Source organism: Bombus bifarius, unplaced genomic scaffold, assembly GCF_011952205.1.
Source record: "Bombus bifarius isolate JDL3187 unplaced genomic scaffold, Bbif_JDL3187 scf7180000009145, whole genome shotgun sequence".
Lineage (NCBI taxonomy): Eukaryota > Metazoa > Arthropoda > Insecta > Hymenoptera > Apidae > Bombus > Bombus bifarius.
The window spans coordinates 2,084,978-2,106,963 of record NW_022884930.1 but is presented as its reverse complement, the minus strand read 5'-3'; the positions used below and the strand labels follow the sequence as shown (position 1 = coordinate 2,106,963).

Genomic DNA, 21,986 nt, shown 5'->3' with positions numbered 1-21,986 from the left:
CAAGAAATATAGTAATCTATGTATCACTTTGTGCTTAAGGGTATATTTTGTGTAACGCTTCGCTTTGCGACTATCTGTGGATTGAACGTGGAAAATTGAAGAGTTAGTTATCCAATGATAATTTATAGTTACGGTATAATTGTGTAAAATATAATCGTGTTGAAATAAATCACGTTGTAAACGTTGCGACTGATTAACACGATATATTCAATTTTTTAAAAAATGAGTCGCAAAAGAATACATGAAGAGGAAGATGGATACGGTATATTCTCGTTTTTCTTATATTACCATTAATGAAAAAATTAAAAATTGTATATGTTGAAAGTTACTTTTTTTTACTCATGAGGAAGTATTATATTTTTATATAAATTTTATAGAACGGACGTATAAGAAACGTAGGAGGGTATCAGAGAATCAAGAGATTGAAGATCGACTTGAATCTCTCATCCTGAGAGTAGGAGAAAAATCTACATCATCCTTAGAGAGCAACCTTGAGGGTCTAGCTTCAGTGTTAGAAGCTGATCTTGGACTATTTCGCAGCAAAATACTTAGGATTCTAACTGAATGTGCAATTAGGATGCCAGAAAAATGTACAATTTATACCACTCTTGTTGGATTGTTGAATGCAAAGAACTTTAATTTTGGTGGTGAATTTGTTGACTACATGGTAAAGAACTTTAAAGACGCATTGAAAGCTTGTAAATGGGATGTAGCTAGATATTCATTAAGATTTCTAGCCGATTTAGTAAACTGCCATGTTTTATCTTGTGGATCTTTAATGCAATTGTTTGACAATATGTTAGATGCTGCTAATGAAGATGGTGTACCTCAAGTAAGACGAGATTGGTATGTAAAATGTATTCTATGTGATTTTGTGGATGAGTGTAACAAAATATATTAATTTATTATTATTTATTATAGGTATGTCTATGCTGTATTATCAACATTACCATGGGTAGGAAGAGAATTATATGAAAAAAAGGAACAAGAGTTAGACCATTTGATGGTTACAATAGAAATATTTTTAAATAAAAGAAGTAAAAAGCATCAAGCAGCATTAAGAGTATGGTCAAGTGACACACCTCACCCTCAGGAAGAATATTTAGATTGCTTATGGGCTCAAGTGAGAAAACTTAGGCAAGACAATTGGGCAGAAAAACATATTCCTAGACCATATCTTGCGTTTGACTCAATATTATGCGAAGCATTGCAACACAATTTACCTACTATAATGCCACCGCCGCATCATGAATCTTATTCCTATCCACTACCTACAGTTGTTTTCCGCATGTTTGATTACACAGATTGCCCAGCTGAAGGACCGTTATTACCTGGAAGCCATGCTATAGAACGTTTTCTTATAGAGGAACATTTAAAACAAATTATTAACAATTACTTCTTTGAAAGAAAAGATTGGTACGTATTTCCTACTCTTATCTAGTTTTTTTTTCGTATTTCTGTTCTGTAATTAAATATTCGCTTATAATGAATTACAGTGCAGCCCAACTATTGAACTTTCCATATAAAGCAAAAATACCATTGGATTATTGTATAGTTGAAGTAATATTCGGTGAATTATTTAGACTACCAGCTCCAAAGCATTTAGAAATATGTTATGGGTCGATTTTAATTGAACTTTGCAAATTACAACCATCAACAATGCCACAGGTAAAATGATAAGCATCATTATATTATAAATTCAAATATTTATCAGTACTTTTACTTTATGTTGATGTAGGTTTTGGCACAAGCAACAGAAATTTTATTCCGTCGCATAGACAGTATGGCCGCTACTGCTTTTGATCGTTTCGTATGGTGGTTCGCGTATCATTTAAGCAATTTTCAATTTCGTTGGTCCTGGGAAGATTGGGATTCTTGTTTGCAACGCGATCCAGAACATCCTCGGCCAAAATTTATTCGAGAAGTACTTCTAAAAGCTTTACGGTATATATGTTAAATTAATCATGGAAACGTTTTAGTGATATAAATAAGTTCATAAAAATAATATTTTATTTGTAATTTATACTTAGATTATCATATTACCAAAGAATACGGGATATGATGCCAGGATCGTACGCTGACTTAATTCCAGCACCTCCAGAGCCTATTTATAAATATACTTCAGAGGGTGCCAGTAAATACAAATTTTTTAATAATATTATTTATAGATAATAGATGAAAATCCTATCTAGAAAAAATTGTTCTATAGGTTCACTTCCGGGCACAGCAGCAGCTCATGAATTGGTCGTTTCTATAAGACGTAAGTGTACTCCAGAAGAAGTTCTCAACGTATTAAATACGTTACCAGGTCCTAGAGAAAATGAAGAAACGAATAATTTCAATCCTTTGAAAATTGATGTCTTTGTACAAACATTATTGAATTTAGGTTCAAAAAGCTTTAGCCACAGTTTTGCAGCCATAGGAAAATTTCATTATGTTTTTCAAGTAAGATTTTGAACAAAAAATATTTATAATCTGACAAAAATAATTGCAGATGTAATAAGTTTGTATTTTCAGGTTCTTGCTGAAACTGAAGAAGCTCAAATATGCATTTTGAGAAATATGTATGCATTATGGAAGAATCACTACCAAATGATGGTAGTCTTGACTGATAAATTCTTAAAAACTGGTATTATTGAATGTAGTGCAATCGCAAATTGGATATTTTCTAAAGAAATGGTATCAGAATTTACCAAGTATGTATAATTTTATAAACAATACTGTTTTAAAACATTTAACAACATTTATATTTACTATATCGCCTTTATAGATTATATATTTGGGAAATTCTTCATTTAACAATCCGAAAGAAAAACAAACATGTAACAAAGTTAAGCACAGAATTAGCGGAAGCTCGTGAGAAGTTGAGGAGAGCAGAAAGTAGGTCAGGTTCATCGTCAGAAGATGAAGACAATAATAAAGACAGGAATAGGGAAAAACCTTCGGAAGATGTTGTAGAAAGAATGGAGGAAAAGCTGGAAACAGCTCAAGCAGATCAGAAAAATTTGTTCCTTATCATTTTCCAGGTACATATAATTATCTTATTATTACTATTATAGAAATAAAAAAGATATTTACCAATATCTTTTTTCAGCGTTTTATAATGATTCTATCGGAACATTTAGGACGCTGTGATACTGACGGTATAGATTATAATACTCACTGGTACAAATGGACCATTGGCAGACTACAGCAAGTGTTCCTAACTGTAAGCTTTTTATCAAATGATAAAAATAAAATGATGAAATTCTTTTGTTTGCACACAATGTTAATTGTTTTTTCTCTTATTAACAGCATCATGAGCAGGTTCAAAAGTATTCATCAACATTAGAAACTTTACTTTTTACTCCAGACCTGGATCCGCATATCTTGGATGTTTTCCATCAGTTTGTTTCTCTACGAGCATGAATGTCATTTTCTACAGTAATCGTTATGTTAAATGTATTTTATGTTATCGAAAAGTTGGGAGTCTAATATCCAACTTTTGAATATTTTATATAATCATTGTTAGACACATTGTGACTTTTCATGACGCGATTGGCGAATTAGAACTAAAAAGAGGAAATTTTTATATTGCAATATATTCTGTGACAAATTATTTGATTTTCAGGACAGCATAATATCATGTAATATGTAACATAACATTATGTGTAAATGCTGAATGCGTTATTACGCGTGATGTAAATATATTTATCCAGCTTTAAGTGTATTTCTTTTCAACAAGGCATTACAGTATAAATGATAGAATTCATTATTTCATCATACGTATGTATTGTAAATAAAAATACAAAGAACAAAATATATTATACTGATAGTTTCTATTAAATATATAACTAAGATATATTCATTTTTCATTTAAGTTTATATAGTCGATAATAACATAGTGAAGTAACTCATTGTGGTTTGAATAATCTGAAAATATAAATAATAATAAAATTACGTATACTTTTACGATTATCTAAAGAGTTACAATAAGAAATGTTTACCGCGAGAAACGTTTCCATTGACATGACCGCCATTTTGAAAGCTGTTATTTTGCTGAATTTCATTGTCCTTGCGATTAATAACATATATAAACTATGAAACTTTTTAGGGAGCATATACCACACTACCTCACATCTAAAGTAATTGGTTATCAATTAATCGTTGGAATGTAAAAGTTGAAAAACATCAAAGAAATATAAAATATTCTTACGTCGCGACATATACTTCTTCACTATGATTTAATAATCTTTGTCCAGGAAGGCAAAGAATGAATATATGTATAGCTTGTGCCAATGCAAGTGATCCAAATCGCGTCATTTCGTCCGTATTACCTAAGTTCAAGACAGTCTAAAAATAGCAAAGCATTTCGTTATTATTTATTATTATATAGAATTAAGGAAGAATTTTCTAATTTACAACGGCGTACTGGCGATATTCCTATTGATATATTTGTAAAAAATTTAATACGAATCGAAAGTACATCTAAAATACTAACGAATCCAATCTCCTCCATTATTGATTACAGTTTGGCAATGTTTCAGCATACTTTCTGTTAATTCTTCGGTGTACGGTACAGATAATGACCTCCATATTTTTTGAACGCGATCTATTAAAGTGCTTAATTTTAAAATATGTTTTTCTTTCAATTTGTGTTTTATAATAGATCAAACATTTTATATGGAATTTACGTCAAGCTACGAACAGCCAGTCCAGCAAAATACCGCTTCAAATCGCTTAACATATACAGTATTCATTTCGAATAGCTCTATGCTTTTCAGTAATATAAACTATGGTAAGATATTATAAGCCAAAGCGTAATAACCACTCCCTCATTAAATATCAATTTCCGTAGATATTGCCAGTACGGTCTTGTGGGATAGACTGTAGTTGCATGTAAAAATACAATACCTACTCCAACTCCACCAATGCTAAGACAGATAATGTGAAAAAACATTTGAGCTAATATAAATTTGGCGAACAATGATTCCACGAGATTTGAGTATCTACAGAAAAAAGAAAAAAAAAAAAAGAAATGGATTAATTTCTCACACGAACGAAATAAGTAATGACTGTACATTAACAATAAACTATCGACCTTATTGCATTTTTATGTTCTTTTATACAAAGTAACAGTTTTCTAAAAATCTTCTCCTTTTCTTCCTGTGATAATTCGACATTTTTATACTTTTCGAGTAAACGATGATCCTTTAAGTTTATCAAGCTACTTGTATCCAAAATGTGTATAGTTCTTAATTGATAACTGTAAACAAATTTTTGAGATCAAATGTCACAGAATATTTGAATCAATAGAGATGAATTTTACCTCACAATTGCAAACAAAGCACAGGCATGTTGGACGTATAACATGTAAGCGCTATAGCTAGTAGAAATTACCATAGCTACTATGAATATTGCTATATATACAGGTATGAACACATAATAAAAATATTGTTGTGTATCCACGCCATAATCGACTATGACTGGTAAGCTTTTCTCCTTGGAATGATTCGATTGAATGAGATCAATTACTAGTGATATGGTTGGACCCAGTAAGAAAGCCAAAACTGTTGAATAAAGGTACGCTAAAATGGAAAATGCCTTTAAAGTCGATGAAAACAATTTCTCTTCATTTTGAACTAATGCACTCTTACAGAGATAATATAATATAATTTTGTTTCCTTGCGTGGTATAAAATTGAAGAATCTTATTTTCTGGCCGGTTTATGTAATAATTATGATCATGTTTAATGAATAAGAGTACATCTTTGACCTGTAATAAAAGAAAACAAAAAAAGATCATTTAATAAAAATAAAAAGAGTTTATTATAGAGTACAGAAATTTCCCCTCGTGAAAGTCCCCTCGTGCTTTAATCATCGCGTATAAATTTTAACTGCAACGAAAAACAAGTTGCTTTCATCCTGAGAATATTATTCCTTACTAAAGATTGAAATAGAATTAAATGAATTAATCGTTTTCAATTCTGAATATTCGTAGAGTAAACAAGGCAAGAGACAGTACCTTCTCCGTGTTAAAAATTAGGTTCAAATGCGACGACAAGCAGAGAGAGATTGTCACCAACGGTGGTATGCATTCAATGATAGCATTTTTGTTGACACTCCACTCGTTGGATAATCCTCGAATCTAAAACAAAAAAAGAAACGAAGTATTGAATTACAAAAGCAAATAAATAAAAGCTTATTCAAGATACTGGTGCTTGAGAAAAGTACGAAATTCTATTCCATGCCAAATTATCGCATTCTGCTATAATAATTACAATTTTCACTGATATATAAATAATTCATTAAGCTCAGGGAATTATTCCTTTAATTTGTTGCCAACCGATCATACGAGATTCAGACATTTTTCATTAGTTAAGTGATCGCGAGCAGATTCGTTTCCTGATCGTTCATTCAGTGAAGTACTGTATATACTTCGAGAAGGACAATTAAATAATTTCTATATCACACTTTTTATTTGTAATTATAATTGTAGGATATTTTATAATATAAAAAAGAAAGAGAATATGTGAAAAAAATGTTATACGCTTTAAAAATGTCAACGCGTAAGAATAAAACTAGTTCACACATCACATTGCCAATTTTGTCTACTGAACATCGAAGACATCGAAGAAGTTCTCCGCGCGAAGGGTTTATTAAAACTTACTATAAAATGAAAATCGTTCTAATGCGGAGAATCAATTTTCTATAGTCTACTTTTAACAGGACGTTTAGTAACAGTCGATCGTTTCGCTTATTAAATAGATCGTTCTGTGTAAAATGATAAAAGGAAAAGAAGAAGTACTAATATTCTTTAATTAGCTATCATTCTACGAATCTATCATTTTAACATTAAAGGAATAAAACCTCGAGGGAGAGCTTTTAAAGAACGTAAAAATCTCGTTTTTTTTTATTGAACGAAGGCAGGAAGACGGACGCTGTGACTGTTTAAATAATTAACTAACTTGTTAATAATTTAACGAGCAAATCATCGTCGATTTTCCTTGTGTTTCGTTCGACTTTTTATTACTCGCCATCGTCGCAGTATATTATACTATGTCTTCGTCTCTTAGCTTCAATTATGAGTCGAAGAAATGAAAGAAACGCGACGATAATCGACATGAATTTCTTCGAGCAGCCTGCCTTTCGATTGAACAAGCGTCTTTTGTCCATCATCGGAGTATGGCCGTTTCAGAGTACTCTATCGAAAATATTAACGCAAGGCATCGTTTACTTATTCTACTTCTCTCTCTCCATAGCCGAGGTAATCCTAAAAATACGAATTATGTATAAATAAATTGATGTTACTAGAACAAAAGCCTAGAATAATACTTTGCTCGAATGATAGGATGAAATTGTAAAAAGAACAATGGCATGAAATTTATGTTTAAAAAGATATTTAGTGGTAATAATACACGATAGGATATTATGTAAGATTGTGTTGCAGTTTTATCAATGATTCAAGAAATTCACTATATTCCATGCCAAATCATTGTAAATCATATCTACTTACATATCTATGTACGTGTAAATTTGCACTATATATTTATGATAGCAAAAATCCATCGTTAATATAATATTTACTACTGGATTGAACTAGTATATAAAAATTGCCAGAATTATATGATAAATTTAATGCTTTTCTAACTATGCAGTGTTAATCCAATTTATGATTTAACTATCGAAACGTACCGACAAATATAATTCTTTATCTTATAACTGTAAACAAGACAGTCATGTTACTACGAGAATACCAATGTATGGCGATGACGATAATCATAACGAACGCCAGTAACGTCTATAAATTTGTATAAGTTTCACTACAGCTGAAATTTTAAAAATTAGATCTTCGTATAATTACACGCCTTAACACGCTTCAAGAAATCCAAAGGGGGAAAAGTAATAGACGCAAAATTGATTAAAGATGGATGAGGAATATCAAACGATATTGGTATCACAGAATGACGAATTCGAACGGTGGAAATACATTTTCTTCCAATAGTCTAGACATCCATAATTACGCAGGTCTTGCATAATGGTAATTCATCATTCCCAAAATTTATGGGAATTCTGTTGTTTTGTAAAGGATACAATTATTCGGAGATGGTTAACTTCAGTAACACTTCAATATTAATATTAAGAACAATAACAATTATTGTTTTTTAAATTGTTGAGGACAGAACAGTGAAATACGACGAGATTGTCTGTTTGTCCTATAAAAAGAAGAGAAATTACTGCAATTGTCGATACATAATTGATGAAGAAAAGTATGTAAGTATTGAGGCGGACGTTTGCACGTTCAGTTATATCATTTTTGACTAATTGATAAGATCTTACAGTATTTGCACTCAATTACCATGATACATTAGATGTTGGTGTCATAATCTATTCCGCACGATTCGATCGATTTACTTATCTGAGAACATAGGGTAACTTACATTTTAAAAGATATCGCTTAATCAGAGTGGATAAGTACCAATATGTTACAAAAAATATTAAACAAAAATTATATTTCGTATATAACGTCAAGCAGATCTTCCCTTGTTCAAAGACAATTGTTTGATGATTGGTGTTGCATTAATTTTAGAAAAGAAGTTGTTAAAAAGATAAATAAGACGTCCATGATAGTCGAATTATACGCCATGATACTTGTAAGGCCAAATCCTAGTCTTGCACAAAATCTATTTCACAAAATCTCAGGTTCAATTTTAAACCGTAACCGTTCAAACAACTGTAAATAGATTTTAAGCCTTAATTAATGGTATTCATGGACCATTTAATGGAACATTCTGTTATTTCAGACAATTGATGATAATGTGAAATTATTATAATTATTTACCATTTCGTATATCAATCAAAGTAGTTTGTATAGTTTTCTGCAAAATTTTTTATTTCTGTCCGACGAATAACTCAATAGGATACAGGAAATCATTTATGAAGAACGTAAATCTCCTCATCTCGTCCTTTCCTTAAACAATTTCATTTTATTAATTGATATTCAACAACAACGTCAAAAAATCAAAAAGAAAGAGGTAAGTAATAAGGAATTAAATCGTCGCTTTATCGGAAGAGTGATACAAATAGAAAAGGTATATTTTTCAAGAAATCGGTTTTATTACTTTTTCAGCGAATCAAAAGTAACGACTTTTTAGATGTGTCATTCTTCTGGCACTAGTTTCTGCTAGCACCGATTAAATGTGTATAACATGTATATACATGTATATAATGTATAGTGATGTCTCTAGAATGTTTTGAATCGTTTTGAATATATGCATGTGGCGGAAAATTCGGACCATTTCGAACATGATTTGATACTTCAAACTTTCGAAGGTCTTGACAAGTTTTAAATCTTAAGTTTTTCGATAGTTATTGAGTATTTAAATTTCGGATAAGTCTTGTTGTGAATTTTGACAAATTTCAAATCACTCCAAAATTAAGATCCAAATGTCTATCACTAATAATACGCAATCTACACATGTAATATAATAAAAAGCTAACGATTCTTAATTCGTTTGAAACTGGCGCCATGCTAGTTATATAGACGTAGATTATAGTAAGAAACAAGGGAATTTTTTTCCTAGATTGGTGGCTATAACGCCTTCCACTCGTATATCTTTCGGTCGTGTCGTGATCGGTGTCGTGATTGTTCGATGAGTATAGTCTGGTATAGTTTATGCGAGGTACTTACGAATAATCGGTGCGTCTAGCGATTATCGGGGAGAAAAAATATCGGTGTCTCGTTTATCGTCAAATATTTATTCATAGAATTTTTTTAGTTAGGGTGATTTTATCCCGATAATATTGGTCCGTGAATCCGTGTGTGCCGTAATCATGAATAAGAGGATCATCAGCGCGATACTATTCGAATATCATGAACATAGTAACAGTGTAATCTAGAAATGGAAAATTAAATTAAGGCATAACAGTGGACAAATGATTTTTATACTTCGTTAGTTTTTGTGCAAACGATCGGTTGACTGTTGTTGCGTGTCTCGAACGTGCGGCGATAATCGTTTCTGAACGCAGAGCTCAGCATGGTGATACGGTAAATAGACCATCGTTTCTGAATGCCTAGGTTAATTAAAGTTGTTTGTACATTGTGATTCCTTTACGATCCATTCGTGCTCGATATTACTCCCTTTCTTTTTCTATGTTCCAAATCGGTAGATTTTTTCCCAAAGTTTTTAGTTCGCTGTTCGATCAAATAAACATTTACCTACATATATATTATTATTATTATTTTTAAATGTAACTTATAGAATGCCATCCAAATAATATTTTTCCAAAGATTGAAATCTATTGCTAGAGTTTAATATTCATTCTTAATATTTTTCCATAGGTTACAATGTTAAATATGATGTAAAATTAAAATGAAATTTTCTTTGTTTATTATCAATTTATGTGCCATAGACGATTATATATAAGACGTTTATATCGTGAAAACGATGAATAAAAATAAATTGGCAGATATATTCTACGTTTAATGAAAACATTTTATTTAAAATGACGATTGAATATACAATAAATATTTTTATATTTTACAAAAAGTGTTTTATTATTTTCTCCAAGGAAAAATATACACAAGTGTGTGTGATAGAAAATGATGGTATTAAGGATGCCTTAGCATTTATATAATGGTTGTGGTACTATGTTTATGATTTATATAAAATCAAATTAGAAATACTTAAAATAAGCACAAAAATGTAAATACATTATTGAATGTTTGTATATTTCTACAGTAATATGAAATAAATTAGAAGTATTTAGATTTAAGATTTAGTGACATAGAAATTAAACATTAGAAATTAAATAACTGCAGTTAAATATTACTTAAAAAAAAGAATATTTAATTTATTTAAATGAGAAGCACGTATCATTTAAATAAATGTTATTTGAATAAGTATGCATGCATCAATTCTTGGTTATAGTAATGTTTAATGTAATATATGTACTTGTTTATATCAATGCAATTGATGGGTGCAATATTTTGATAAAAATGAATATATAGATAAGATAAAAGAATCAACTCTTTGACCAATACAATCAGATGAAATCAAGAATAGCTATATCAATTAAACAGTCTCATATTGGTAATATATTTTCCTTAGAAGATATAATGTATTTTTTATTTCTTGCTTGTAATATCTGCTGTTCTAATTTAAATAAATATGTTATAAGTAAATTTTATCACGAGGGTATATTTTTTATGAACAAATCTATCTTAGAAAATATCTTGACCATACTGTATGACATCATGTATAGGAACAGACAGTTTTTCCTACAAAGCAATATCAATGTATAATGTTACAGTTATGTATAATTAATAAAATAATAAATTAATGTTCGCATAATATAACATAATATAATATAATATTCCAATATACCAATTTATTATACCAGGATAACAAATCCTTTCTTAGTTTTCTACTATTACTAGATTTTTTATCTTTTCTTAATCAAAGAAGTAACTAGATTGTTTGAAACTTTTATTAAATCTAGGAGAATGCTAAACTATACAATAGTATAGCAATTATTATTACACTGAATGTTTCTTATTGCAGATTATAATTACCAATTCACAGCATCCCATGTTGCACTTGCTCATGTTTGCTCAACTTTGCAAAGATACTTAAGACTGTCTGTCCTTATGAGTATCTTTTGAAGTACAGTGGAAGTAGTAATCTGTTAATTTTACTCAAAGGAGGATGCCAGTAACTAAACGTATTCCATGCCCTTCGCGGTAAGTAAGTGGTTTACGTATTACATACTGTAGGACAAGAAAAAACAGAGATCTACAAATAGGTGACTCATATTATATCTTTATATTAATTTTCAAATCTTTCTTTTTGTAATTCAAATTATGTAATCCTTCTTAGGAAGGTTTCCCTCTTGTGATTTTTAAAATAAATTACAAAATACTGTTATTTCTATCATTTTAAAAATAACAGGTTTATTTTCTGAATTTTAGCACTTATGTTACTGACATCCACCTTAAAGCTATAAACTACTTATAATGTGTTAAAATATATGGAACAATTAATTTAGTTGTCCATTTTTATACATAATGACTGTATATTTTCTAGCATAAAAAGTGTAAGTAAATAAAAACAAAACTAGATACTTCCACACCATAAAAATGTTTTAAACCTATGAAAATATTTGTAAAAATATCTATGTTTAATACTAGGCTTAAGAATACCAACAGTGATACAATGTGTAAGGAACATAGACATTATATTGCACTATACAATATTGTAAGAAAGAAAAAAGGCAAAGGTGGCAGAAATATTAATCATTCACTCTTTCCTCAAATATTTCTCAATCTTAAAATAAAATTATTACTTGTAGTGTTATATCAATAACTATCATAAAAATAATATCAGTTACTAGTTTTGCTATTAATCATTACATTACATTTATTTCAGATCTGACGGTGGTAGCAGTGAAAGTCCATTACTTGTGGAAGAAGGAGAAACAGTTGGTGCACCTCACAGTCCACGCAGCAAACATAATCACAATCATACACATGCTAATCCTCATAGGTCCCACAGTTACCGCCATGAAAAACCAAAACAGCTAATAAAATATGGAGAATTAGTTATTCTTGGGTAAGAAGCTAATTTTTGTCTCTTACATTTGAATAGAAATATTAGTGTACGAAAGTATAAGTTAATTAAATATTTTTTAGTTACAATGGATTCCTTCCACCAGGGGATAGAGGAAGGAGAAGAAGTAAGTTCGTTTTGTTTAAAAGACCTGTACCAAATGGCGTGAAACGCAGTAAACATTACATCGTTAAAACACCTCATAGTTCGCAAGCTATTCTTAATACAAAACAACATTCGATATCGTATACTCTTTCTCGAACACAAGCCGTTATCGTGGAGTATACCGAAGATGAAGGAACTGATATGTTTCAGGTAAGTTTAATATTATTTAATTCTTTTAAATATTGGAATATTCTCATTTACATCAATGCATTTATAAATATAGGTTGGACGTTCTTCCGAATCTCCTATCGACTTTGTTGTCATGGACACATGTGCAGGCGGTAGTGACGGTTCGAACGAAGGACGCGTTGCTCAAAGTACAATTAGCAGGTTTGCCTGTCGAATTCTCGCCGATCGATCGGATCCTAGAATCGCCAGAATATATGCTGCAGGTTTTGATAGTTCAAGAAATATCTTTTTAGGGGTAAGTTTCCTTTTATACCATATACAAATACTTGTTTCGATGGGATTATAAGAAAAACATAAAAATTGATTGTTTTAGGAAAAAGCAACAAAGTGGCAAGAAAATCGTGAGATTGATGGGCTCACAACAAATGGCGTTTTAATAATGCATCCGCGGGGTCAGTTTTGTGGCGGTGAAGCACAGTGTGGTTTTTGGAGAGAAGTCAGCGTAGGTGGAGGAGTTTTCTCGTTAAGGGAAAGTCGAAGTGCCCAACAAAAAGGAAATGTCGTAGAAGATGAGAACAATATTCTGCAAGATGGAACTTTGATCGACCTTTGCGGTGCCACGTTACTTTGGAGATCAGCGGAAGGTCTGGCAAAGTCGCCAGTAAGTGCAAATAATTTATAATCCTTATATTCGTATGAAGATTACAAATCGAAAATATAAAATATGTTTTACACAGACAAAGCATAATTTAGAAGAACTAGTTGATGCTATAAATGCCGGAAGACCACAATGCCCCGTTGGTTTAAATACATTAGTTATACCACGTAAAGCAGCTGCAGATTCAGCACAACAGCAACCATATGTTTATTTGAAATGTGGACATGTACAAGGTCTCCATGATTGGGGTCAAGAAAAAGACAAAGCCACTAGAAGGTGTCCAATGTGTCTAGTAGCCGGTTCAGTAGTTAAACTTTCTATGGGAATAGAACCTGCATTTTATGTGGATTGTGGCCCGCCTACTTATGCATTTAGGCCTTGTGGACACATGGCTACAGAAAAAACTGTCAAGTTAGTATTAAGTATACTACAGTACTTGTGGGTTTTCATTTGTTTAACGATATATATTTATAGTATGTAAAATTGTATCGTGTTACAGATATTGGGAGAAAGTTGCAATTCCACATGGTACAAATGGTTATATTGCAATTTGTCCGTTTTGCGCAGTCCCTCTTGAAGGAACACCAGGATACGTAAAACTGATTTTCCAAGATAATGTAGATTGAGGTTCGTTTATTGTAAGATCGTGAGTATGTGTAGAAACTATTAACTTCTTATAAAATGCAAGGACTATTGAAATTAATAAAATGTAAATAATCTTAATACGAATATATATATATATAATATATATATATATTAACAAAGTTCTATCTTCTTCCCACAAACATAAATTTAAGCAAAACTTTTGTATGTACAAATAGCTCTGCAATACTTACTATGTACATGGCTCTTAAAATAAATATCCCTTCTTAAACAGTATTAATTATATATATTTTTTATATATCGTGGAATCTCTTAATTTAATAACGCAAATTTTTTAGTTTTTAAAGTCTTAACGTCTTAATTTTGTAGCTACTGTTTTAAAACCAAAACTTCTGTTTTCTTATATGATTTGAATTTTTCAACTGGTGAAATGTAAGGTTATGAGAAAATGCATGGTTGCAGTGTTTGAATCAATAATTATTTAAACGTATATATTTTTGAACATATTTTCATTCTTTATGCTCGTATAATATTCACATAAGATCATGTAATCATGTTATAAATATGTAACATTTCCAAATATTATAGAATTACGCCTGAACTATCCATATTTACACGAAATAGTAACTAGATTTAAAAGTATACTTAATATATCAAGATCGAATAGAATAAGTATATCTAATAAATTTACTCCTGTTTTTACATTGACAGGTAAATATGTTTAGTTTTACACAAAGATATTTCGAAATATTGGTGTCTCGAAAAAGTTGTGACGGACAATGTATAAATCTCAGTTTATTTTATTCAGAAAAGATCTCTATTGAAAAAATGATGTTCAACAAATGCGATCCTGTTTTCTTTTTTTTTTATTCTTTCTCTTTATACGTAATGTGCATAAGTAAGCACGTGAGAATTCATACGAGGAAAAAATGATTGAGCATAATTAAAAATGGTAATTAGTTTTATCTTTTCCGATCATTGGACCCACTACGACGAGAACGGGATCGACGGCTACGGCTACTACTCCGTGAACGTTTCGATCTGAAACAAATCAAACAATTATCTTTAATAATCATAACGTAAGCACTAATTATGTTTTATTTGTTTACAGATTCAACTCCGTAAGAACAAAAACTTATACCATCTAGTTTTTACGCTAGAGAAATTGTTAAGAATTGTTAAATTACATGCTAGTTCTCAATCAACTGTAACCAACCTTTTTCCACGACTGCGACTTCGTGAGCGAGACTTTCTCCTATCTCTATCTCTGCGTTCGCGATCTCGATCTCTGTCACGATCACGATCACGATCGCGGTCGCGGTCACGGTCTCTGTCGCGGTCACGATCACGATCACGATCACGATCACGGACCGATCGCGAGATCACGATCTCGATCTTTGTCTCTATAACCCAATCCTCCACGTCGACTGTCTCGATCTCTGTCGCGGTCATCTCTATCTCTATCTCTGCGTCTGTCTAACAACGATTCTCTTTTTTCTTTACGTCTTTCCTCCACGGTTTTTTGAAGCTCTGCCAATTTCTCACGGATCTTGATAAAGCCCAGATGTAATTTTCCACCGAAATGATCTGCTAATCGTCGATCGTTATCATGAATTCCAAGATATGCACTGCAAACTTCACAGACTCTTAGCTTTTGTTGTTGATAACTGGATGCTGGCATACTGTTCCGATATTCTTGTTCAGCCTCGTTCTTTTTCTTTCGTAACTCGTCAATCTCACCCATAAGCTTCATCGATTCTTCGACAAAGCCTTCTTCTCCAAGTTGTTCAGCTTTCGCCAACTTTTTGCCGATTTCTTCTGCGAGTACGTGAACGTTATTTGCTTTCGCCGCCACTTCGGCGCTAAGCTCTTCCTGCGTTTCTGCGAGTCGTTGCTTTGCTTGTTCTGTACGACGATCGCAATCGGCGATAAAATTTTGTAAATGTTCCATAGCCTTGAAACGTACGGTAAAAGAAAAAATTCAATTAAAAAATAGGCTATACGGCGTAAGTAAAAGTAAATTTTCTATTCAACTTAAAAATTTGATAACAGAAAGGAACAGAACTTACATCAATGTCGTAGAAATGGTCCTTTTTCTTTTGTGCAGCTTCATAGTCAGCCCGTAAGGCCAAGTCGTGAATCTGGGGGCATTCTCCCAGGTCCATGCGCTGCGATTTACAAATCATTCGATATTAGCTTATTATTACATTCGATCCTAAGAAGCCTTATTGGATTTATTTAATATATACATATATATATATACACATATATATATATACACGCATATATACACATATAGTCCCTCCCGACTTGTTTTATGAAAGATTATATTACGACAAGAACAAGGTTTCTCAACTGGCTGTTCCGTAAATAGAAAACCGAACTGGATAAATCGATAGCCAACTAAATAATTTAAAACGCAACAACCATAGAAGTTAAAGACCCTAATTATCCAGAAAAATACGGTCCAAGGATGTTCTTTATTATTCTTTTTTTTACGAGAACTTACAAATTGTAGACAAAGTATACAAATGTACACTTCCGGTATAGACATACGCGCTTACAAAGTAATTATATATACTTGTATATATATTTTTATCGAATAAATAAATATACCAATACATATTTATTTATTCTTATATACATACACGTATATACGCTTACATTCAATCGATATTATCATTATTTATTTTTTTGATTCACAGAAATTTTAAAGTAAAAATGCAGTTCAATTTACAGATAAATATTTTGTTATGTTCACTTACAGAGTGGCAACACCTCTCCGCCTGACACGACAATGCGATGGCAATGAAGCTACAATCAGCACACACCTTAAGTTCATATGTTCAATGGTCTATGAAACAACTTACAACCTAATAGGTTTATTATACTATTTACGGTAGAACACGAAATTGCGATATGTGAATCAATTCTAGACGATTTAGAAAACGAGTTCAATACGTACATCCAATGCTGAAGAAAATTTTTCTAACAAAACTGCCGTGCTGTATAGTTTCCCCTAAATAAATGACTCTCTCCCTCTCGCTCACTGTTCATGCCACTTTTCACTCTCTTTTTTCTCACCGATGACTTTATTATCTTGCAAATTGCCAAAATAAATGTTTAATCATTAACAATTAATGTACGATTTTCCCTTTGATTTTAGTATCTCATTTTATTACTGTTATTGTCGTTTTCAAATAAAACGGAGATTTAAAGTTAACTGCGTATGCATATCAACCGAAAGGTGCGCGTTACGATAGTACGGATTAGAATTAGTTTTGATAATAGTTTGATTATACATAAATCTCCCTAGTGGTACATACGTTTGAAATGAACGAATGAAAAGAAGAGTTATAGTATATCTGATGTCAAACATCACAAGACTAACATACAATGAAATCTCGATTGAACATTTCTCTAAATAATTTTTACGCAAATCTTTAAATTAATCGTTTACATAAAACAATAATATTCTTCTCTTTGTAGAAAAGAAAAATCAATATTATAATATTTTTCATAAATCGAAAAATTAATAACACAGTGAATTTTCATAAAATGGTCAATCGAAGTTTCATCGCATTTCAAATTGATTGAAAATTTATTGAAAAAAAAGTTTAAATATGTTGAAAAAACATTTACAATTCCGAGACTCGAATTCGTAAAAAATTTAGTGTTCTTGGCAATTCGCATCCATTTTTATTTTTTTCCTTTCCTTTTTAAAATCTTTTTCTTTCTTTTTACTTACAGATCACTGCTTCATTTCCTGAACCCACTATATCTCCGAGGATGAATACGATTTTCACACATACTTTCAAAGTAAACTTGATTTCTACCTGCCGTAAACGGCATTATTAGTAAGAAGCGACAATAAGACATCGTCTCATGAGAATCAGCATGGCGCTACTCACCAACTTTACACTGGCCTTTTGGGGTCTCGGAATTAATATTCGACACTCAGCCTCGCCACCGTTGACCGGTAGAGGGGCTGAGGTAACCGCCCGCCTTTATGTATCATTAATCAAATTAATATACCTAGTACTTGAATTATGTTAAAGAGATAATCAAATTGTAGAATTGTAATACGTACGTCCTCTTCGCTTTTTCAGTACTTACAGTAACGCGCATGTGAGAGCGACAAGTACAACACGACATATGAGCGGACAATACTCGCAACAATATTGTACAATGGATCTGATTGGAATTGCTTTTTCCAGAGACTCTGGAAATAGAACTGTAGGTACATTGACATTAGTGAACTTGTATATTCATCATTCTCGCGAGTATTTGCCAGAAGTATTTCGTTTTTTTTTCTTTCTTAACAATTTCATTCATATAATACTCTTTATTGTGTTTTCAAATCAGTCTTTAAATACTTCGTTTTATTTATTGTTATTTTTTATATCTTACGTAGCTATTTTTAATTTTACCGTAATAAACCTGAGCGTAAGACATATACAAGGGTGCTTGCTAACTACGATAAGAGACGCCACCCTAAGCACCGAATGCTAGGTTGTAAGTCTCCTTTTATCATCCCTCAACATGCTACAGTACTTTTCAGCGGTTCAATTTCTTAAACACAAAATAAAATATACTTTTCTCCTTTTTATTTTTAGATCGAATTATTTAACAAAAGAAAAAAAAAACAAATAAGAACTAAAAAGAAATTCAATGATTCCCAGCCAAATGATACTATAGACTATAAACACTTAATATATATGCTTTATATAAAACGCATTTTTTACATTTTAATGAGAAAAAATTTTTTAAATGGGTAAAAGTTTTCTGGCCCTTCTATAAAGAAATGTGATATTATGATATACCAGTTACTAAAAACATTTTCAATATCACTTTAAAAAATGTGCAATCTATTCGAACCATCACAGAAATGCAGTTTACTTGTTAAGATTTTATTTTTCTAAAAAAATTCGCGTGAATATTTAATACATGAAAAAAGATTCATAATGTCGCCTTATTGCAAGTAATTGAGCGGATATAGAATCGAAAAATCTGAATTTTTAATTTTTCTTTTAACAAACACCCTTTAGACCAATTCGCACAAGATGACAAAGAAATGCGCGAAGCAGTACTAATATGATCGGTATTACGCTTGTCGTACGGAAAATCATGTTCTCACTGTAAACGTAGACGTCATACGTTCGCGATTTCCTGCATGTAGATACGTTCCGCGATTATACGGGGCCACTAGACTAAATGTCGTTTTAATTTCTAAGTTTCACGAAGAAAAGAAGTAAAATGAATTTAAGAACTTTTAGAGTATTTTTAATATTATTTTGAGCAAATACTAATTTTTATTTACTATTGAAAATACTATATTATATCATGACATGATATTTCATATATTGATAAAATTAATAAAATTGATAAAAAAACTGATTGTTAATGATTTCAACCATAAATATTCCAAACTAGATATTAAAAGTTCTGCATCTCACTTCTTCCCTTTTCTGAGGAATCTGAAAGGCTTCTCCTTATTTATCATAAGTTGCTGCCCCGTGTTGCACTTCAACGCCTATCTGGTGTGAATTGATCGGAATCAATTCTCCGAGTGTATCACACAAATGTTATCCTATTATTTGTATGCCATAAGATTGACTTGTGTTGTTCAATTATTTGATATAATGTGTAAAATCGATCCGACCAATTGGCACAGATTAAAAATGGTATGATTCACAATATATGTATTTTGAACGATTTTTTTATGATATTCAAAACTATATAAAAACTACCATATGATAATATATGAAAAGAGATTTGTCAATGAAAATATATGTTGAATATAAAACAGTTTAATATATTATTAAAATAAGAAACGCTTCACTTTTTCCAATTGTCCAAATAAGATAGGCAACCATTCATCATTGAAAAACTTGACATAATGTGTACATAAAACTTAATTATGATAAATAATATCAATATTAAATAATTATTATAGTTACAGGATCCAAAATATATGTAAATATTAGATATAAATATGGATATTACATATATTATTTTGATCATTCAAATGAAATGAAATAAATAATGCATAGGAGCAATAAAATGATTTATAATATTTGATTATATCAATATTGAATATTGAAAATATATAACACATTTATGTGTATACATGTATGCATGTGTATGGTATATATAATTGCTTATAATGCATTAAATATATGAAACATTATGTTTTGTGCTCTTATAATATCTATACACTTATCTATAATTACTATGTTTTACTTGAACATCTTATAGCAAAATATAAATGTTTGCTTAATTATATAAAGCTACAATACAAAGCTTTTCTTTAGTGCACTTTTTTTATTCAAGTTAAATGCAATATTAACTCTAAATGGTGCCATTACTAAAGTATTTTATATGAGAAATATACAGCTTTTCTTATAATTTATATATTGTCATTGACATTATATGTTATCATTTATATCATATTAAAAACATATCTTATATGAATCATAACTCGTATAAAACACATACCTAATGCTATTACAAATTACAGGTATGCAAATTGAATGATATTAATGTAACAACTGCATCTGTAATCATCTTTGTTATGTATTACTCTCACTTTATATCAGTATAAGAAAAAAAACCAAATGTTCTTTACACATTGAAAATATATATAATTTAATCATTAAATTATTATAGCTTTTGAAAATGATATTAAAGCAATGTTACATGTGAGTGTGGAAAATGTATTAATGTTTTACAATGTATGAAAAAAAAGCTCAAAAGGAAGGCAAATGAGTTTATTAATAAAGTGAAAGCAATTGAATCACGTAACTAGAACAGACTGAAAAAAATACAAATATAATAATGAAATAACTAACTGTGACATCAATACATACTGATGTCTGATTGCTTTCATATTAATGCAAAGACGTATCAAAAGAGAGATACGATAATGCTCTATTATAGCGCAGAAGTGCCAATGGTATGTCATCGATATTCAATATGTAATAATTCAAGTAAACTCACTGTTGATGATAGGATTTCGTGTGGGCAGCATGCCAGCAAAAAGCTCTTGCAGACCTTTGGATCGGAGTATTTCACTTGAAATTTGTTATTTTCTCCTAAAATAATGATATATTTGTTAGTAATCAAGTCTCATAAACAGATGAGTATACATGTAATAGTAAAAGGTGTAAGCCACCATCTTGTATTTTTGTACGAGATTTCAGATAATTGTAAATAATAGTGTCATACGAAGAATAGTTAAATTCCATTTCTGAATCAATAATACGTACCATTCCGTCCAGTTCCCATCAACTGGTCAAGCATAGCACGCATTTGATCATGAGCAGTCATTTTTTATGGAAGTACAATATCTAAAATGCACTGTCAAAAATGGGGGAGAGCAATCAGCCACGCCGCCAGCCTTCGAGATTCGAGTTATTGTCCAACTCGTACTTATCGATCAGAATATCGTACGTACACCACTAATCGTGTGCGTGTGGCTCGCACAGGTCGTTCTAGACAATGTATAAAACTTCCGAGCATAAGTCAGTAACCAATAACGTTTCAGATCTTATATTCACATTCAGAAATTGTATTTGATTGGTAGTCCCGTTAATAACAATTCCATAATTTAGCCATCGACTTAATATATAATAAAAATAAGACAATATACGGAGTTGGTAATATTTGATATAAACCTTTTTAAAATTATCAATATTTTCTACATTTCCAATGTCTTTCTGAAATATTTCTCTATATGGCTTTAAGTTGGTAATAGAGCAACAAATTTTGCGAATTTCTTTCAAAAAAGATACACTTAATAATTCACAATTATAAAAAGCTATATAAATAAACGAACAGTATAAA

At 30.8% G+C, this 21,986-nt stretch overlaps 4 protein-coding genes across 5 annotated transcripts; 2 read left to right on the top strand and 2 right to left on the bottom strand.

The window, feature by feature from the left end:
• Positions 1 to 222: 222 nt before the first annotated feature.
• On the top strand, positions 223 to 3,704 carry LOC117214039 (nuclear cap-binding protein subunit 1). Its single transcript, XM_033459863.1, has 11 exons — positions 223 to 262; positions 378 to 846; positions 922 to 1,416; positions 1,497 to 1,668; positions 1,739 to 1,944; positions 2,031 to 2,134; positions 2,210 to 2,445; positions 2,518 to 2,696; positions 2,771 to 3,026; positions 3,095 to 3,208; positions 3,295 to 3,704. Exons 1-11 carry the CDS (start codon positions 223 to 225, stop codon positions 3,406 to 3,408), a joined length of 2,385 nt encoding a protein of 794 aa, XP_033315754.1. The 3' UTR covers positions 3,409 to 3,704.
• A 56-nt stretch (positions 3,705 to 3,760) lies between these two features.
• LOC117214049 lies at positions 3,761 to 5,815 on the bottom strand. The gene is made up of 6 exons (XM_033459880.1): positions 5,309 to 5,815; positions 5,081 to 5,245; positions 4,898 to 4,988; positions 4,196 to 4,332; positions 3,987 to 4,119; positions 3,761 to 3,912 (listed from the first exon to the last, which is right to left on the bottom strand). The coding sequence occupies exons 1-6, from the start codon at positions 5,782 to 5,784 to the stop codon at positions 3,862 to 3,864; spliced, it is 1,053 nt and encodes a 350-aa protein (XP_033315771.1). The 5' UTR covers positions 5,785 to 5,815; the 3' UTR covers positions 3,761 to 3,861.
• Positions 5,816 to 9,588: 3,773 nt separating this feature from the next.
• LOC117214045 (protein pellino) lies at positions 9,589 to 14,421 on the top strand. 2 transcript variants are annotated; one of them, XM_033459873.1, is made up of 8 exons: positions 9,589 to 10,026; positions 11,543 to 11,721; positions 12,407 to 12,589; positions 12,670 to 12,901; positions 12,975 to 13,175; positions 13,254 to 13,541; positions 13,618 to 13,949; positions 14,038 to 14,421. In XM_033459873.1, the coding sequence occupies exons 2-8, from the start codon at positions 11,687 to 11,689 to the stop codon at positions 14,162 to 14,164; spliced, it is 1,398 nt and encodes a 465-aa protein (XP_033315764.1). In that variant the 5' UTR covers positions 9,589 to 10,026; positions 11,543 to 11,686; the 3' UTR covers positions 14,165 to 14,421. The 2 variants fall into 2 exon arrangements, with proteins under 2 accessions (XP_033315764.1, XP_033315765.1); XM_033459874.1 differs by lacking the exon at positions 11,543 to 11,721.
• A 179-nt stretch (positions 14,422 to 14,600) lies between these two features.
• LOC117214048 (putative RNA-binding protein Luc7-like 2) lies at positions 14,601 to 21,626 on the bottom strand. The gene is given in 6 exon segments (XM_033459879.1): positions 14,601 to 15,182; positions 15,358 to 15,521; positions 15,523 to 16,095; positions 16,211 to 16,309; positions 21,141 to 21,235; positions 21,410 to 21,626. Coding segments are annotated over 6 exon segments (1,071 nt in total). The 5' UTR covers positions 21,471 to 21,626; the 3' UTR covers positions 14,601 to 15,103.
• Between the last annotated feature and the right edge of the window lie 360 nt (positions 21,627 to 21,986).

What these genes read in the sequence shown, in the direction of transcription:
- LOC117214049 (XM_033459880.1), bottom strand. Translation starts at nt 5,784, where the DNA reads ATGATCTTTTTTTGTTTTCTTTTATTACAGGTCAAAGATGTACTCTTA. An exon ending in GAACATAAAAATGCAATAAG is followed by an intron (nt 4,989 to 5,080) that starts GTCGATAGTTTA and finishes TTTTTTCTGTAG; the next exon opens with ATACTCAAATCTCGTGGAAT. An exon ending in CAATGGAAACGTTTCTCGCG is followed by an intron (nt 3,913 to 3,986) that starts GTAAACATTTCT and finishes TTATATTTTCAG; the next exon opens with ATTATTCAAACCACAATGAG.
- LOC117214045 (XM_033459873.1), top strand. Translation starts at nt 11,687, where the DNA reads ATGCCAGTAACTAAACGTATTCCATGCCCTTCGCG. An exon ending in CGTATTCCATGCCCTTCGCG is followed by an intron (nt 11,722 to 12,406) that starts GTAAGTAAGTGG and finishes CATTTATTTCAG; the next exon opens with ATCTGACGGTGGTAGCAGTG. An exon ending in CAAGAAATATCTTTTTAGGG is followed by an intron (nt 13,176 to 13,253) that starts GTAAGTTTCCTT and finishes TGATTGTTTTAG; the next exon opens with GAAAAAGCAACAAAGTGGCA.
- LOC117214039 (XM_033459863.1), top strand. Translation starts at nt 223, where the DNA reads ATGAGTCGCAAAAGAATACATGAAGAGGAAGATGGATACG. An exon ending in AATTTCATTATGTTTTTCAA is followed by an intron (nt 2,446 to 2,517) that starts GTAAGATTTTGA and finishes TTGTATTTTCAG; the next exon opens with GTTCTTGCTGAAACTGAAGA. An exon ending in ATGGTATCAGAATTTACCAA is followed by an intron (nt 2,697 to 2,770) that starts GTATGTATAATT and finishes TCGCCTTTATAG; the next exon opens with ATTATATATTTGGGAAATTC.